An 18,249-nucleotide genomic window follows, 5' to 3' on the forward strand; every position below is an offset into this window, starting at 1 on the left:
TGTGGCCCCCTGATCTGCATGCCCTAGAGGGACAACCAGCCTTCAGAGGCCATCAAGGGACACCCCTTCCCCTGTGAACCCAGCTCATTCCTTCACTCCCCGATCTCTGGGTTGCCTCTCCATTGCCCGAGTTCATTCTGAGACTCTCCAAGCACCTGCCTCCTTCGCTTGTCCACCAGTCTTCAGCTTCTTCTGGAATTCCTGCCACATCAGACATCCACCCCCCATCATCTCTTAGAATCACCCTACCCTCTCCAGAGCCCAGGACCCAGTGGTAGAGGGAGGCTGTTCTCAAAGTATGTTCCACGGAACCCAGGGAAGGAGTTGTGCAGTCTCGATGGCAGGTCCCCCTTTTCATGCCCACAGCACTTGGAGAAGCACAGTTTGTAGCTGCAAGTCTGGGCCCTGGAGTGAGAGGCACCTGGGCACCAATACCACCTCTGCCACTAACTAGTTCTCTCATCTTAGCCAAGTGACTTAACATCCCTGCCCCTTAGTTTCTTTCTTCGTCGGCAGAACAGGGCCAATCACAATGCTCACATCCTAAAGGTGTGCTTGGGGGAAGGCGGGGATTTCAAAGAAGATGCCTGGAGCACATAGTAAGGCTTAGAACTTGGCACAAAGCTGTTCTCAGTGGCTCCCAGATGTCACTGCGACCTCAGACAGCTTGGCGGAGCTCAGCCTCGGGGCGGGGGCCCAAATTTTCTGTTTTTAACCACCTGGCTGAAAAGAGCTATGTGGCTAGAACAGGCTTGACTCGCCCCTGGCAGAAGCAGTTCTACACCTGCTGTGTTCATCCTCGGGGGACTAAACACGTTGTCACCCCTTGTATCACAGTGGGCTGCATAAATGCCATGTGCTTCCACAGATGCTGAGCTATTCCTGACGGTGACCTTCTTGAGGGTGTCTGTGGATGGTCTCTACCTCCTCCCTCTTCCCTCCTCCTCCCTCTCCTTCCTCCCCCTCCCACTTCTTCCTCCCCTTCCCTTCCCCCCTCCTCCCCTTTCCTCTTCCTCCTCCCTTTTCCTTTTCCTCCTCCTCCCTCTTCCTCCTCATTCTCCATCTTCCTCCTCTTCCTCTTCCTCCTTTCTCCTCCTCTTCCTCCCTTTTTCTCCTCCTCCTCCGTCCTCCTCCTCCATCCTCCTCCTCCTCTTCCTGTCTTTTTCTCCTCCTTTCCACATGGCCTTCAAGGGTGTTCCTGTCATAGGGCAAATCTGTCATTCTGGGCACTTTGCTGCTGCCCTTCTGTGTGGTTGGACAGAGCCATGAGACAGAAACACAGCCTTTTATTGAACATGGCTTTTTATGCCAGGCTCACTTGTTCCCAGCACGTGGGTGAAATGCATTGAGTTTCAGCCCTTGGAAAAGATATCCTATGTGATTAGAAGAAGAATTTTCTGATTTATTTGAAAGCTTTCATCAGCTTCCATGGGACTCTTTGCTGCATGTTAACTCATCCTGCCCCAACAGCTTCGTAGGCAGGTAGAGGTTATTCTTCCCACTTGATGCATGAACATACTGGGGCCAAGAGATGCTCATAGTGACATTAGGCCCAGTACCGGGTCAGTCTCTGATGCCATCAGGAATTTAAGGACTGCGGTGGCTCACGCCTGTAATCCCAACACCTTGGGAGGCCAAGGCGGGCGGATCACCTGACGTCAGAAGTTCGAGACCAGCCTGGCCAACAGAGTGAAACCCCATCTCTACTAAAAGTATAAAAATTAGCCAGGCATGGTAGTGCATGCCTGTAATTCCAGCTACTCAAGAGGCTGAGGCAGGAGAATCACTTGAACCTGGGAGGTGGAGGTTGCAGTGAGCTGAGATTGTGCCACTGCACTCCAACCTGGGCGACAGAGCAAGACTCCATTTCAAAAAAAAAAGGAATTTAGGGACCTGGCCTTCCACAGACAGCCAGTCATTGCCTTGAAACGAGACTGAATGAGACAAGAAATCTACACGGCTCCTGTCTTTGAAAGTCACATTGACTTTGGGAAACCCTAAACATGAACTGATTCACACTGAGTGCCAGTCCAGGATTTCTTTTGTTTGTAAAGATAGGGTCTCATTCTATTGCCCAGGCTGATGTGCAGTGGTATGATCACAGCTCGCTGCAGCCTCGAACTCCTGGGCTCAAGCGATCCTCCTACTTCATCCTCCTGAGTAGCTAGGACTGCAGGGGTGGGCCACCACACCTGACTAATTTTTTCAGGATTCTTTTTCTTTTTTCGAAACAGGGTCTTTCTCGATTGTCCAGGCTAGAGTGCAGTGGCACGATCATGGCTCATTGCAGCCTAAACCTCCCAGACTCAAGTGATCCCCCTTCCTCAGCCTCCCAAGTAGCTGGAGCCACAGGTGTACCTGGCTTCAGGATAATTTTTGATCTCTGCTTTTAAAAATATTGTCCAGCTGTTAAATGAACCCCTAAAGCAAGGATCAGCTAACTTTTTTCTGTAAGGGGCCAGATAGAAAATATGTTTAGCCTCGCAGACCACAAAGTCTCTTTCACAGCTACACAACTCTGCCCTTGTAGCATAAAAGCAGCCATAGACACGTAAAAGAGTGACTGTGCCTTTGTTCCAATAAAACTTTATTTACACAAACAGATGAAGGGCCAGATTCACACCAAGGACCAAAGATTGCCAACCATTGATCCATGAGATCAACAGTGTCCAGCAGGAAAAGAACACAAGCCACATTTATAATTTAAAATTTTCTAGTAGTTACAATTTAAAAAGTAAGAAGTGTAGCTGGATGCAGTGGCTCACGCCTATATTCCCATCACTTTGGGAGGCTGAGGCAGGCAAATCACTTGAGGTCAGAAGTTCAAGACCAGCCTGAGCAATATGTTGAAACCCCGTCTCTACTAAAAATACAAAGATTAGCCAGGCGTTGTGGTGCACATCTGTAATTGCAGCTACTCTGCACTCCAGCCTGGGTGACAAAGTGAGACTCTGTCTCAAAAAAAAAAAAAAAAAAGAAATAAGAATGGGTGAATTTAATTTTAATAATATATTTTATTTAGCCTGATATGTTCATAACACTAGCATTTCAAAATGTAATCAATATAAAAATTATTGGCTTTGGGAGGCCGAGGCGGGTGGATTGCCTGAGCTCAGGAGTTCGAGACTGGCCTGGGCAACATGGTAAAACCCCGTCTCTACTAAAATACAAAAAAATTAGCCAGGCATGGTGGTGGGCACCTGTAATCCCAGCTACTCAGGAGGCTGAGGCAGGAGAATGGCTTGAACCTGGGAGGCAGAGGTTGCAGTGAGCCGAGATCACACCACTGCACTCCAGCCTAGGCAACACAGCGAGACTGTCAAAAAAAAAAAAATTTTTTTTAATTATTGTCGGGCGCGGTGGCTCACACCTGTAATCCCAGCACTTTGGGAGGCCGAGGCGGGCAATCACGAGGTCAGGAGATCGAGACCATCCTGGCTATCACGGTGAAACCCCATCTCTACTAAAAATACAAAAAATTAGCTGGGCGTGGTGGCGGGCGCCTGTAGTCCCAGCTACTCAGGAGGCTGAGGCAGGAGAATGGCGTGAACCTGGAAGGCAGAGCTTGCAGTGAGCCGAGATCATGCCACTGCACTCCAGCCTGGGCTACAGAGCGAGACTCTGTCTCAAAAATAAAAAAAAATTATCGGGGTGTTTTACATTCCTTTTTCTTTCTAAGACTTAGAAATGCTATATTTTACACTTACAACCCATCTCAGTTTGGAATTGTTGCATTTCAAGTGCTCAGTAGCACATGGACCGGTGGCTGCCTTATTGAACAGCTCCGCTCCAGTGGGGAAAACTAAGACCAAAACTATTATCCTCCTTATAATGTTAGATTTAGTCTTCCCCACTGGAAGAGATAAATCACGCACCATTATAAACTGATAAGTGCCATGAAGGGAAAGTAGGGGGTGCTTTAGGCAGGGACAGGGAAACATTAAAGGAATCTTCCAGCACTTGTCCCCCACCCTCGCTCAGTCTCTCATTGGAGGCCAGTGCCTTTCCTCAGACCCCAACCACCACATGCACTCAGCTCAGGCAACTGTAAAATGGAACACTGAGTCATTCTTCTGGCTGGTCTTTGATAATTCTCCTTCTAAGACCCGTGAGATGAATTGCTTTTGTTTCTCATTGTTTTCTTGGGTGCCAAGTCACCAGCACCGCAGCCTCTCGCCCAGGGCAGCTGTAGTTGGCTTGTAAGGCAGCGGCATCCTCATGGGCTCTAAACACCCAGCCCCACTGGCTGGGGTAATTTTTCTATCCAGGACAAAAGGAAGGCATAATTTGAATTCAGAATGGCAATTTGAATCCCCAGACCTGGTGTGAATCTTGGCCCTGCCATTTGCTAACTGGGTGACCTTGGGCAAGTGGCTTGACGTCCTTGAGCCTCCATTTTCTAATCTGTATGATGGGGCAGGTGGCAGCAGCCATTGGGTGATTGATGTGTCCGTGGAGACAGACTATCATGAATAGTAAAAGCTTCTGGCATTCTGGCACACGGTAAACGTTCGGTGCCATTTTTTTAATTAGCCCATCAGGGATGCCCCCCCACCCCAAGATTCTGAATGAATTGCCCCCTCCTCAGGGCTCACAGGAGCCGCCAGTGTTTGCACCTCCTCCTGTGCATTTCTTTTGTTTGTAAAGATAGGGTCTCATTCTATTGCCCAGGCTGACGTGCAGTGGTTATGCTTCCTGCTGGCCATAGCTGTGTCTCCCACTCAATCACATGTCCCCAGAAACTGACTCTTGTCCATCTAAGCAAGGATAAAAATCTACCCACAGGGCTGGGCGCAGTGGGTCACGCCTGTAATCCCAGCACTGTGGGAGGCCGAGGTGGGCGGATCACTTGTGGTGAGGGGTTCGAGACCAGCCTGGCCAACATGGTGAAACCCCATGTCTACCAAAAATACAAAAAATTAGCCAGGTATGGTGGCAGGCGCCTGTAATCTCAGCTACTCGGGAGGCTGAGGCTGAGGAGAATTGCTTGAACCCAGAAGGCAGAGGTTACAGTGAGCCAAGATCATGCCACTGCACTCCAGCCTGGGTGACAGAGCAAGACTCTGTCTCTGAATAAATAAATAAATAAAATTTAAATTTAAAAAAGATCTACCTACAGCTTGGTGATTTTCCCTTTGTCTAGCTTCTAGAACTTTTTTTCTGCCGTCCCCCAAGTGACTTCCCCTTCTCAGGGAGATAATTCCTGATGTTCTGTTACCAAACTGGGTCAGCCTCCCCCCAACTTACACACTCCCAAGGCCACCCTGTGCTTTTCTGCCAAGCGTTTAGCACTTTAATGAGTCATCTGGGGAAGCTGCCTTAATGCCAGTGTCCCCACCGGACTGTAAGTCCCATAAGAGTGGGGCGCAAGTCTGCCCTATTCATGGCTGGGTTCTCAGCCCACAGTGCTTGGTGCATAGCAGGTGCTCAGGAAACATTTGTTGAGGGAATGACAGACTGTCATTCATGCTGGAAGGTGAGAGACCAAGGACTTTCTCAGACTAACAATGAGAGAAATTACAGAGATTTTATAATGGACCTTTTTTTTTTTTAAAAGATAGGGTCTCACTCTATTGCCCAGGCTGAAGTGCAGTGGTGCAATCATAGCTCATGGCAGCCTCGAAATCCTGGCCTCAAACAATCCTTACCTCAGCCTCCTGAGTAGCTGGGACAACAGGCACGAGCCACCCTGCCTGGCTGATTTTTTTATCTTTTGTAGAAACAAGGTCTCACTATGTTGCTCAGGCTGGTTTTGAACTCCTGAGCTTAAACAGTCCTTCCACCTCAGCCTCCCAAAGCGCTGGGATTAAAGGCGTGAGTCACCACTCTCAGCCTGAAACTAACCTTTTTTAATCACTTTAATCACCCATACATTTCCACCTCTTTTAAAGAGGGTAATTCTGTTACCCTTCAATATTTGTTGAAGTTGTTTGATATCTTACGAGAGCTTTAACAATTTCTCTTTAATTTTCAGTGGCAAGAAATATTCTCTAGACGTGTCCCACTTTCCTCCTAAAACATGTATCATATTTGAACTTCCAGTCTACCCTTTACTAATAAGAAGAATAACAGGTGTTACCAACACACCGTGTGCTGGGCCCTGTGCTTAGCACTTAGGTGCGGCTCCATTTAATCCCAACAGGCCTAGGAGGTAGGTCCTGTTATTTACCGCACATTTTACAGACGAAGAAACTGAGAATCGGAGAAGGGCAGTGCAAGGTCACACAGCCTGCACACAGTGGAGCTGGGCTTTCAACCCAGATTTTCTAACTCCAGAGCCCACACTTTGAACCTTCATTTCTCCTTCTTGCCCCTCCCCCATCCCATGTTTGCACAGATAGAAAATGACTAAGGCCAGGTGGGGTGGTGGCCTGTAATCCTGGCACTTTGGAAGGCCGAGGCAGGGGGATTGCAGGAGGTCGAGATGAGCCTGGCCAACGTAGCAAGACCCCATCTCTTAAACAAACAAGAAAAAAAATACGTGGCCAGCCATGGTGGCTCACGCCTGTAATCCCAGAACTTTGGGAGGCCAAAGTGGGCAGATAACCTGAGGTCAGGAGTTTGAGACCACCCTGGCCAACGTGGTCAAAGCGTCTCTACCAAAAGTACAAAAAAATTAGCTGGGCATGGTGGCAGGCACCTGTAGTGGTAGCAGGCACCTGTAATCCCAGCTACTCAGGAGGCTGAGGCAGGAGAATTACTTGAACCCAGGAGGCGGAGGTTACAGTGAGCTGAGATCACTCTATGGCACTCCAGCCTGGGCGACAGAGCGAGACACTGTCTCAAAAAAAAAAAAAACCTGCCAATGTTTTCTTCTGAAAAAAAGAAATGATGAAATTTGCTTGCAGACACAGATGCCATGGTTACACGTGACTCTTTCTCTTGTTGTCTCCAAAGGTGGTGGCCCTTAGTAAGAGAAGTCAGGAGGCGGAGGCTGCTTTTCTGAGTGTTTACAAGCAATTAATTGAAGCACCAGGTAAGAAATGCTGGGGCTCCGTAATTGAATAGTTAACGACAATTAATAGCCATTAGGACTGTGACACAGGGACTTTGAGGTGGGATGTGGGGACACGCCTGGGCTCCTAGGTGAGGCCAGGCACTCTGTATAGGGCAGGGGGGCTGCGGCCAGTCTGGTGTGACATGTCCCCATAGGGCTTCCCCCATCTTCCTTCATCATGTTGTCACATCAGCCAGGAGCCTGCTTTAGGGGGACTCCTGGTGAGATATCCCACCTGGACCTACTTGGGGAGCTGAAATCTTATCCACTAGAGCCCCCATCCCATTAGCACAGAAGACTGAGGGCACACAGTGCTCTCTGCCTGCAGGTGGCAATAGAGGCAAGACCTCCAGTGCCTCCCCCAGAATGACACAGCCAACCCCAAAAATCTGCTGTTGAGTAAAAGCCAGCCCCAGAAGAGCACATCCTGTAGGATTCCACCTACAGAAAATCTAAAAACAGACAATTAATGTTACTCAGTGGTCAAAAGGGGGAAGCAATCCATATGGCCATCAACGGATGGATGCATAAACAAAATGTGGCCTAGACTTACAAGAGAGTATTACTCCCTTTCCATGAAAAGCAATGGAGGGCCGGGTACAGGGGATCACGCCTGTAATCTCAGCACTTTAGGAGGCCAAGGTGGGCCGATCACCTGAGGTCAGGAGTTCGAGACCAGCCTGGCCAACCCAGAGGTTTTAGTAGAAATCCCATCTCTACTAAAAATACAAAAATTAGCCAGGTGTGGTGGTGGGCACCTGTAATCGCAGCTACTCGGGAGGCTGAGACAGGAGAATCACTTGAACCCAGAAGGTGGAGGTTGCAGTGAGCTGAGATCATGCCTGCACTCCAGCCTGGATGACAGAGCAAGACTCTGTCCTCTGTCTCAAATAAAAAAAGGAATGGAGCTGTGATATGTGCTTCATGAAGATGAACCTTGAAAACACAGTGCTGAATGAAGGAAGCCAGAAACCAAAGCCACGTAGTGTAGGATTCCATTTACATGAAACATCCAGAACAGGCAAGCCGCAGATAGAGTCGATTGGTGGTTGCCCGGGGCTGGGGAGGGAGATTGGAGAGTGACTGCTTAATCGGTATGAGTTTCTTTTTGGGCAATAAAAATATTCTGGAACTAAGTGAACAAGTGGTTGTAGAACATCAAGAATGTACTAAATGTCACTGAATTGTTCACGTTAAAATGATAAATTTTCTGTTGTATGAATTTCACCTTAATTGAAAAAAAAAAGTCAACCTGTACTGTTGGAAATCAAGATAGTGGTTTCAAACACTTGAAGGGGGGCAAGAGTTCCTGGGAGGGGCCTCTGGGTGCTGGGACTATGGTTTCTCGGTCCTGGTTTGGGTTACAGTTTGAGAACATTTGGTTGTACACTAAGGATCTATACATATGCCATAAAAGCTTCCCTTATTTTATTTTATTTTATTATTTTTGAGACAGGGTCTTGCTCTGTTGCCCAGGCTGGAGTGCAGTGGTGCAATCTCAGCTCACTGCAACCTCCACCTCCCAGGTTCAAGCAATTCTCCTGCCTCAGCCTCCCGAGTAGCTGGGATTACAGGCACACACCACCATTCCCGGCTAACTTTTTGTATTTTTAGTAGAGACAGGGTTGCCCTATGTTGGCCAGCCTGGTCTCAAACTCCTGGCCTCAAGTGATCCGCCCACCTCAGCCTCCCAAAGTGCTGGGATTACAGGTGTGAGCCACCGCACCGGCCAAAACTTTCCCTTATTTTAAATGGCCCATCCCCTGCCACCTTCTCACTTACTGACCCAGAAACAGGAGCCCAAAGAGTTGAAATGATCTGCTTACCAGTGGCAGAGCCCGGAGGAGGCCTTGCTGTGCTAACTCTCCCCACCCAGACCTCTCCCGGTCCTTTCCCCATCCTTCCACACGGTGGCAGTAATCAGCACTACGGGAGGTGTTTGAGGCTGGGGGCCTGTGAAGAGGAAAATGGCATCCCACCCTCAGCTGTCCGACTGCAAATCCCAAGCCACAGGGAATACAGAGTCATTGAGATTAGATGTCAAGGTCATTTCTGGAATCTTTGTATTTGGGGTGGGCAAGTCCACTGTTCCTCTGTCTGGGGCAACTGTAGTGGGTTGGATAGTGTGGCCTCCAAAATTTATGTCTACTTGGAACTTCAAAATATGACCTTATTTGAAAATAAGTCTTTGCAGATGTAATTAGCTAAGGATCTCAAGATAAGATCATCCTGGCTTTAGGGTGAGCCCTAAATCCAATGCCTGGTGTTGTAAGAAGTATGGGGCCAGGCACAGTGGCTCAAAGCCTGTAATCCCAGCACTTTGGGAGACAGAGGCAGGAGGATCACTTGAGGTCAGAAGTTCAAGACAGGCCTGGCCAACATGGGGAAACCCCATCTCTACTAAAAATACAAAAATTAGCCAGGCGTGGTAGCGTGCAAGTCTGTATTCCCAGCTACTCGAGAGGCTGAGGCAGGAGAATCACTTGAACCCAGGAGGCAGAGGTTGCAATGAGCTGAGATCACACCACTGCACTCCAGCCTAGGTGGCAGAGCAAGACCCTGTCTCAAAAAAAAAAAAAAAAGTAAAGGCAAGGGTACAGAGATAGCCACTGAGGAAAGCCATGTGAAAACAGAGGCAGGGGTGGGAGAGATGTAGCTACAAGGCAAGGAGCACCAAAGATTGCCAGCAACCACGAGAAACTGGAAGAGACAAGAAGGATCCTCCCCTAGAGCCTTCAGAAGGAGTACAGCCCTGCCAGTGTCTTGATTTTGGACTTATGGTCCCCAGAACTACAAGACAATAAGTGTCTGTTGTTTTCAGCCCCCAGTTGGTGGTGCTTTTGTACTGCAGCCCTGGGGCACTAATCCAGTAATGCTGACGAAGCTTGCCCTCCAACAGCGTGTGGGCTGAAGAGGGAGGTCTTCTGGCCTGTTGCTACTCAAAGTGTGGTCTGTGGACCAGAAACATCGGCCTCACCTGCAAGCTGGTTAGAAATGCAGAGTCTCAGCTGGAGGTGGCGGCTCTTGCCTGTAATGCCAGCACTTTGGGAGGCCAAGGTGGAAGGATCACTTGAAGCCAGGAGTTTGAGACCAGCCTAGGCAACATGGAGAAACCCTGTCTCTACAAAAAAATACAAAAATTATCTGGGCATGGTTGTGGGCACCTGTGGTCCCAGCTACTTGGGAAGCTGTGGTGGAAGAATTGCTTGAACCCAGGAGGTGGAGGTTGCAGTGAGCTAAGATTGTGCCACTGCACTCCGCCTGGGTGACAGAGCAAGACCCTGTCAAAAAAAAAAAAAAAAAGGAAGGGAGGGAGGGAGGAAGGAAGGAATACAGAGTCTCAGGCCCCATCCCCGGCCCACAGAATCAGCTTCTGCATTTTATCAAGCTCCCCTGTGATCCTGGAGCATGGGAAAGTTTGAGCGCACAGGCCTGATGTAGAAGTTGCCTTTGTTCTGTGCCCTGCATTTCACATGCCCCGTGGGAGCAGGTCCAAGCAGCTCGCTTCTCTGTGGCACAGAGAGGCTGAGCCCGATGCCCAAGCTCTCACAGGCAGGGAGAGACGTGACTCGGGTCTCATCATGTATAACAAATATTTCCAGACTCTGCTCCGTGTGACAAGCTGGCTGCACGTGGAAGGCTGAGTTAGTTTCCTACGGCTGTTGTAATAAATTACCATGGATGCCTTAAAACAACAGAGATTCATTCTGCCCCTGTTCTGAAGGCCACAGGCCCAAGATCAAGGTGTCAACAGGGCTATACTTTCTCTGAAGGCTCAGGGGAGGATCCTTCCTGGCTTCTTCCAGCTTCTGGTGGCTCCAGGTGTCCCTTGGCTTCTGGCTATGTCACTCCAATCTCTCCTCTGTATCTTTGTCTCAATCTCTCTCTCCTTTCTCTCTCTCTCTCCTTTTTAAAAACTATATATGAGGTCTTGCTTTGTTGCCTAGGCTGGAGTGCAGTGGTGTGATCATAGCTCACTGCAACCTTGGACTTCTGGGCTCAAACAATCTTCCTGCCACAGCCTCCCAAGCCCAGCTAATTTTTCAAATTTATTTTTTGTAGTCCCAAAGTCTCACTATGTTACCCAGACTGGTCTCAAACTCCTGGCCTCAAGTGATCCTCCTGCCTCTGCCTCCTGAATAGCTGGGATTACAGGTGTGAGCCACTGTGCCCAACCTCCTTTCTCTTATAGTGACACTTGTCATTAGATTTAGGGGCCACCTGGATAATCCAGGTTGATTTCATCTCAAGATCCTTAATTATATCTGCAAAGACACTTTGGTGTTTTTTTGTTTTGTTTTGTTTTGTTTTTTTAAGAGACAGGGTCTTGCTCTGTTTCCCAGGTTGGAGTACAGTGGTGCAATCTTGGCTCACTGCAGCCTCGACCTCCTGAGCTCAAGTGATCCTCCCACCTCAGCCTCCCAAATGGCTGGGTCTGCAGGTGCAGCCACCATGCCCAGCTCAAAGACACTTTGAATAAAGTCACATTCACAGGTTCCAGGCGTTAGGACACAGAGGTATCCTTTTGGGGTGGACGTTCGGCCAGTACACATGCGCCTGCTGCCTGGTCCCATGCTCCACCCCATCCGCACTCACAGGAACAGTCCAGCCACGTGGGTTTTCCCAGTGATGAGAGTGGAAGGAATGGCAAGAGCTGACGGCACAGCTGCAGGCTGTGGTCCCTGCGAGGACATGGTGCTATGGCACGAGGCCGAGACAACCCATGTGTCTGCAGCTGGGGTCATTATCACCCTCACTGCCGGCCACAACATAGTCATGGCCAAGAGGCCCAGTGGCACCATTCCTTGCCGCCTTTTTGCTTATAATGTCTCCACTCTCATCGGTGATATCTAGAAAAATACACCCTTATTTCCCACCCTTTTCGATCCTTTAGGTCCCACCGTGTCAGCGACAAATGACATTGGAGGATGACCCTGTACAGACCCCAGAGATGCCTCCCAGGGGTCCCCAGGCAGCGCTCTCCCACGGGACCCCGTAGTACCTCAGTTGTAACACGAGGGGGCAGCACTGAGATATGCGTGTGCTTTCAGGCTCAAAGACCCAGATTCAAATCCTGTTTGTGTCACTTACTGCGTGACTGTAGAGGAATTAATTCACCTTCCTGAGCTGCAGTCTCCTCTTCTATAAATTGAGAATAATATTAGAACCTGCCTCGTGCTGTTATTTGGAGGCATCAAGGTTCACAGTACACAGCAGGTGCTTACTAAGTGTTAACTATTCTCCTTATCATATATGTGTCCAGCTTTCCTAGGAGATGTGAAACGCACCAGGCCTCGGACTGAATCATACTAAATTCGTATACTCAGAACCTGGTACACAGTAGGCACCTAATAATTGTTGAATATTAGAAATAAGACTCAGCAGCAAAAGGGAGGAAAGGTTATTGGAGCTAAGAGATACTTCATCAGTGAGACCCCCCTTCCATGCACATCTTGTGTTGTTTACTCAGATAGCATTTATTGAGTGCCTACTGTGTGCCTGGCACTTGCTGGACACTGGGAACACAGCTGTGACCCTACAAACACAGACATGGGCCCAGCCCTCAGAAGCTTACCTTTGAGTGGCAGAAGTGACCAGATCATCAGTCACATAGCCTGTCATCACAATCACAGGGGGACAACAGCATGTCTAGTGCTTGGGGGTACAGACAGGCAGGAAGACAAAGGGAAACAGAAGGGTCTTACGGCCCCCCACTTGGAAACGAGCCCTCATTTTGGGAGGGTGTTCTTATGGGACCCTCATCTTTCTGGAGAGAAGACCATTAAAACAGTCACAGGCCAGGGGCCACTCGAGGTCCCAAGATTGCTATGGAACCTTCTGGAAGGTCCATGTACCCTCTCTCCTCTTTCCCCAAAGCCCAGGAGCAGGAAGGTCATTCCAAGCCCAGTGCTGACTCCACGAGTCTGATTTCCCAACTCTCCTCCCCAGAAATGCAGGGGCGGGAGAGCTGTCCCCAGCTGTCACCGAGTTAGAGAACGAGGAGCCTTAACTGATGGAGACGTACCATACGAACAGCCCCTTTAGGGCCTCTAATTCATTTTTGAGACATTTAAGAATAACAAAATGTTTTAATGATTTCTTAGGGGAATTAGGAAGACATATTTTTGTTCTCATTAAATTTTATCCTCAGACACAAGAACCAAATGTCAAATGTGTGTTGGGCGCTTCCAGCTTCCCTGCTCACTGCCGGCCCCCCAGCTCCAACCCCCTCCATAAAAATAACACTCCTGGAAAATTCGCCGGGACGTGCACACTCCTGTTTTTATATTTCTTGACAGGCAAATTATTTGTCGAAATACTCCTCCCCACCACCCGAAGCCACACAAGTCCTGATTCAACATTTTTGTTTTGAGTGACTGCTGCCAACACAGATCTTTGGCAGAGAATACGACAGAGCCTGATGGCTCAGCAAGTATTTTGATAAGTGTGCAGCCTGGATGTCTGTAATTACGAAAGAAAACCGTAAATCTTTTGGATATTGTTCACACAGATGTGGCGTGAAGTGAGAAAAAAAAAAGCAGTAAAACGTGTTAAAAGCATAATTAATGTCATTGTTGTGGGTGATGATGTGATTTAAACCTCCCTGACTTCTGTATTGGTGATGGCTGATTCCTTTATCGCACTCGTAGAGTCACTAGGTACGGACCCAAGCTTCAGAAGCCTAACTTGTTAACTGAGTGATTAGTTAAAAGGGAAGAAAAAAAAAAAAAAACAAGGAACGAGGAAATGAGAGGGCAGGCAGATGAACATTGCTGAGGAGATAAGAGACAGGTGAGTGCCCCAAAATGTTTTCTACTGTGCTTTGGTTTTTACAAATCTGATGCAGATTTGCAATTCCTGGCAGACATTTCTCACCCTGCTCCTTCTCTTGGGGGGCAAGGCTGGTCAGGAAGGTGCTCAGTGCCTGGGCTATATAGGCTGACACACCTGGGTGGAACTCTCAGTTTGGTGTTTTGTGCTGTGTGACCTTGGCCAGGGGCTTTAACCTCTCTGAGCTCTGGTTTCTGTGTCTTTAGAAGAGGGATAGTAATAGAACCTACTCGGGGGTGGACGTGAGGATTCGCTACGCTGTACATGAAAGCATTCTGCAGGATTGAGTAATCAGCAGCCCATTGACATCAGGGTATAAGAGTTACAGGAGTGACAAGTGTCTGCTATTGATTCTACGAGGTTTGGTCTGTTGTCAGGGTCATTGGATAAGCAGTGGTGCAGGCAACAGGGTTCCTGAGCCTATAGAATAGGAAAATGCTCTACAACGTTTAAAATTTTTAAATTTGTCTCCTCGATTATAAGAGTAGCATATGCATGCTGTCGACTTCAGAAAATAGAGAGAAACAGAAAGAGGGAAAACGACCAGCTAGAAAAGCATTTTGTTGTTTTTCTTTTCCGTGATTTTTCCCTGTGTACTTTTTCAAAACAGTTGCTGATTCTACATGTACCGTTTTGAATTGTTTCCTTTATCTGACATGAAGCACTCATATTTCCCTGTGTGATTACAGATCCCAAGTAACTTTGATTCATTGTACAAGCCTAACAATCTCTTGTATAGCTGTATTGTAATTTACCTAACCCCTCTCCAACTCTGGACAGTTAGGGTGCTTGGGAACGCATCCCCTATTGGTACTGTGCTGTATCAAGAAGAAAATTTGGGAAGGAAAAATACATTGTAGCCTTGTATTGACCACAAACCCCAGGATCAGTGACCAGAATAAGAATGTTTTTCTCTTTGCTGATTTTATATTGCAGTCCTTTATTTACTAGTTCGCTAAATATCTTTTCATATGTTATAAAGCATTCATATTTATACTTTTAGAAATCTCTGGTTTATGTCTCCTTAGCCAGAGAGTAGATTTTTTCTACCAGAGAGTGGATTGTTTTTTTATTGATTTGTAGACGCTCTTTGTATATGAGGGATATTAACCTTTGTCCAGGTATACATGTTTCATATCTTCTCCCCTGGTTTGCCTTTTGTTTCTCAACTTAGTGTGTAATGTCTCTTGTCTATTGTATGTAGCAGGCATTCAAAAAAAATATTTGCAGAAAGCAAGAAGTCTTAGCAAACCTTTGCTTTGTAGCTTCTGAATATCAGGTCCTGTTTTTAAAAATCTTTCTCGCCTCAAGGGTATGAGGAGTTTTTTTAGTATTTTTGTGATCTTAATTTTTAAACATTTACATTTGAAGCAGCTGAAATATAATGGATATTGATAGAAGTAGCAGGGGAGGTGAAGCATTTAGCTTTGTTTTTGTCTCAAATAACTCGTTTCAGTGACATCTAGTGGATAAGCCACCTGCACAGCTACAGGAAATAAAGATTTTCTACGATTAGAAAGTGTTGTCTGTGCTAACCTTCCCTCCTTCCCTCCTCCTCGCCCTCCTCCATGCCCACACTTCTGCTCAGTTAGTCCCATAATGGTCAGTGGAACACTGAAGGTTAACATAAAACAGCATTTCACCCATTAAAAAAGGAAAAACTTAATGTCACTTTTCTTGAAGATGACAGTTAACTTTATTATTATTATTTTTTTTTTCTGAGATGTAGCCTCACTCTGTCACCCAGGCTGGAGTGCAGTGGCGCAATCTCAGCTCACTGCAACCTCCGCCTCTAGGGTTCAAGCAATTCTCGTGCCTCAGCCTCCCGAGTAGCTGGGATTACAGGCACATGCCACTACACCCAGCTAATTTTGTATTTTTAGTAGAGACAAGGTTTCACCATGTTGGTCAGGCTGGTCTCGAACTCCCAACTTCAGATGATCCACCTGCCTCAGCCTCCCAAAGTGTCGGGATTACAGACGTGAGCCACCACACCCAGGTGACAGTTAACTTTAGAAGACAGTGTCCCACTATTTCCTGCCACACCTCTGCCCATGCCGTTTCCTCTGCCAGGAGCACCCTTTCCCCATGACCCCCTGGCTAAACTTTGTTCCTCCCAGCAGCTCAGGGTTGGAGAGTGGACTGAATGAAAGCATCCAGATGGGTGCTGTTGCCTGGGAGGTGTTCAGTGAAGGCCAGTCCCTTTCAGAAGGGAGGACAGGCATTCGAGCCGTGGCGTTTCATTAGCTTATGCTCTGAGTGCTTGCTATGTGCCTAGCCCTGTGGGAACTCAAGCTCAAGTCCAGGCCTGCCCTTGGAGACTCTCGGATTCAGCAAGGACAACATGACCTAAAGACAGACAACCAGAATACACAACAGAAAGCAGGCTTCAAGGAAGGATGGCTGGCAGAGGCCTCAGAGAGGGAGGCCTTTGGACCTGGTTTTAAAGGTTGAAGTGCCACCACGTGGAGTTCATTTCTGGGGTACTTTCTGTGTGTCAGGCAGTGTGTTCAGCCCTTACAGATACAAATTCACTGATTCCACACACACCCATACCCTGAGAGGTAGGTTCCATCATCCTTCCTCACTGGAAAGCTGAAGAAGTACAGGCTCAGAGAATTCAAGCCACTTGCCCAAGGTCACACAGCAGAGAAGTGTGAATCTAGACCCGCCCCGACCCAGCTCCTTCCCACTACCCTAGTTGCAGGATGAATTTAAAAATCCAAGGAGCTTGGACAAAACCATTGGAGATTCGAACTCTAAAAAGAGTGAAAAACAGTTAAAGCCTCTTTGCTGCCAGTAGATTGAAAAGTTCCAGGCTGGAAGGATGAAGCCTTTGCTGAAATGCAGATGTGTTGCTTGAGGAAGAACAATTGGCACTTTCATTCAGGAGAGACAGTCACACAGCTCCCAACCTGGCAGGTGGAGGAAGAACGAGCAAGACTCCAGGTTGAAGAACCTCCCTGCAGAGCCAGGCCAATCCTGTGCTGCCGTTTTGCTTCCCACATCACACTTGACTTCTCTGAGCCTCAGTTTCCCCAATGTAAAATGTGGATAATGACCTCCCCTCATTATAGGGGCCTTTGGATGGGTTCAGTGAGCAACAGAGAACACTAAACATGGTGCCCAGCAGTCATTGCCCCATGCAATTCATTCAGTAAATATTGAGTGCCTACTGTTTGCCAGGCACTCTATCAGCAACAGGGGCACAATGTTGAGCAAAACAGACACCACCCCTGCCCTCCTGGAACTTTCTGTACAGCTCAGTATATAAGAACTTGATTTTTTGTTGTTGTTTTTGGGGGTTTTTTTTTGTTGGTTGTTTTTTGTTTTTTGTATTTTTAGTAGAGACGGGATTTCACCATAGGCCAGGCTGGCCTTAAACTGCTGACCTCAGATGATCTACCTGCCTCAGCCTCCCAAAGTGCTGAGATTACAGGCATGAGCTACCACACCTGGCCAAGAACTTTATTTTTATTGTAAGACATGTGGGTTTGAGTCCTGGCTGTGCTATTCCCTGGCTGGGTGGCCTTGAGTAACTAACTGGCTCAACCAACCCCTCTGAGCAGCTGTTTCCTCCTTTGGAAAGCAGACTTACCTCCCAGTGCCACTGGGAGGGCTGAGTAAGGTGAGGAGTGTAAAGTCCTTAGCTGGGTGTTTGGCACATAGTAAATGCTCAGTAAACAGTGGCTGCTGCTGTTGGTGGTGGTGGTATTATTATTACCATCAGCACCCAGTGCCAAGAAAGAAGACTCTCATTCCCAGCCCTCTGTCCCTGTCCAAGCCAGGAGGAACCCCCCGCTGGCCCCACTGCCAACTGCCCCAAGAAAGGAGTGGGTAGACACATGGCTCACAGCTGCATATAAAGGCTTGGCACCCCATCTGCTATTGAAAAGTTTAGATTAAAGGATCAAAGTTAGTCTCGCTGCCACCATCAATAGCCTGAGCCTCCCACCCCCGCAGGCGCCCGGAGCCTGGGCCCAGATGGGAGAAGGCTTCTGTCTCGAAGATATTTTGGAGGGGTGCACGCATACTTCTGCATAAATGTGTTTCTAAACAGCCTCTCGGACAGCCTTTCCGGCTCCGTGTTTCCTAAAAAAGCTCCAAATGCCACTTTCCTTCAGATGGACATAGTGGGAGGATAGAGACAGCTTTTCCTAGATTCCCCAACCCCCTCCATGATTTAAAAAAAAAAAAAAAAAAAACCACCAACAGCATCAGCTAGTGGTAAAAGATGGAATAGGTGATGTTGTACCCACCTCCCTGACAGTGCCTTTAGAAAGCCTGGTGTGGTCTTCAGATATTATCAGTCCTTTGACTGTGTTCTCTATGGGTTTGGATCCCATGTAACCAAATGAATTAGTCATTTTACTAAGCAGTTTGTGCCCCAGAGCAGGTTGATGTGTGTCGGACAAAGGCGG

At 47.9% G+C, this 18,249-nt stretch overlaps 1 protein-coding gene across 8 annotated transcripts in view; it reads left to right on the plus strand.

Annotated features, from left to right (window-relative positions):
* CUX2 (cut like homeobox 2) overlaps positions 1-18,249 on the plus strand; it is a 328,903-nt gene that overhangs the window by 232,072 nt on the left and 78,582 nt on the right. For all 8 annotated transcript variants that reach the window (XM_055238684.2, XM_063614395.1, XM_063614394.1 and 5 more), the window contains one exon: positions 6,898-6,976. In XM_055238684.2, the coding sequence (XP_055094659.1) occupies positions 6,898-6,976 (79 nt within the window). The remainder of the gene's footprint in view (positions 1-6,897; positions 6,977-18,249) is intronic.

This window comes from Symphalangus syndactylus, chromosome 13 (genome assembly GCF_028878055.3).
Source record: "Symphalangus syndactylus isolate Jambi chromosome 13, NHGRI_mSymSyn1-v2.1_pri, whole genome shotgun sequence".
In the NCBI taxonomy this organism is placed as follows: domain Eukaryota; kingdom Metazoa; phylum Chordata; class Mammalia; order Primates; family Hylobatidae; genus Symphalangus; species Symphalangus syndactylus.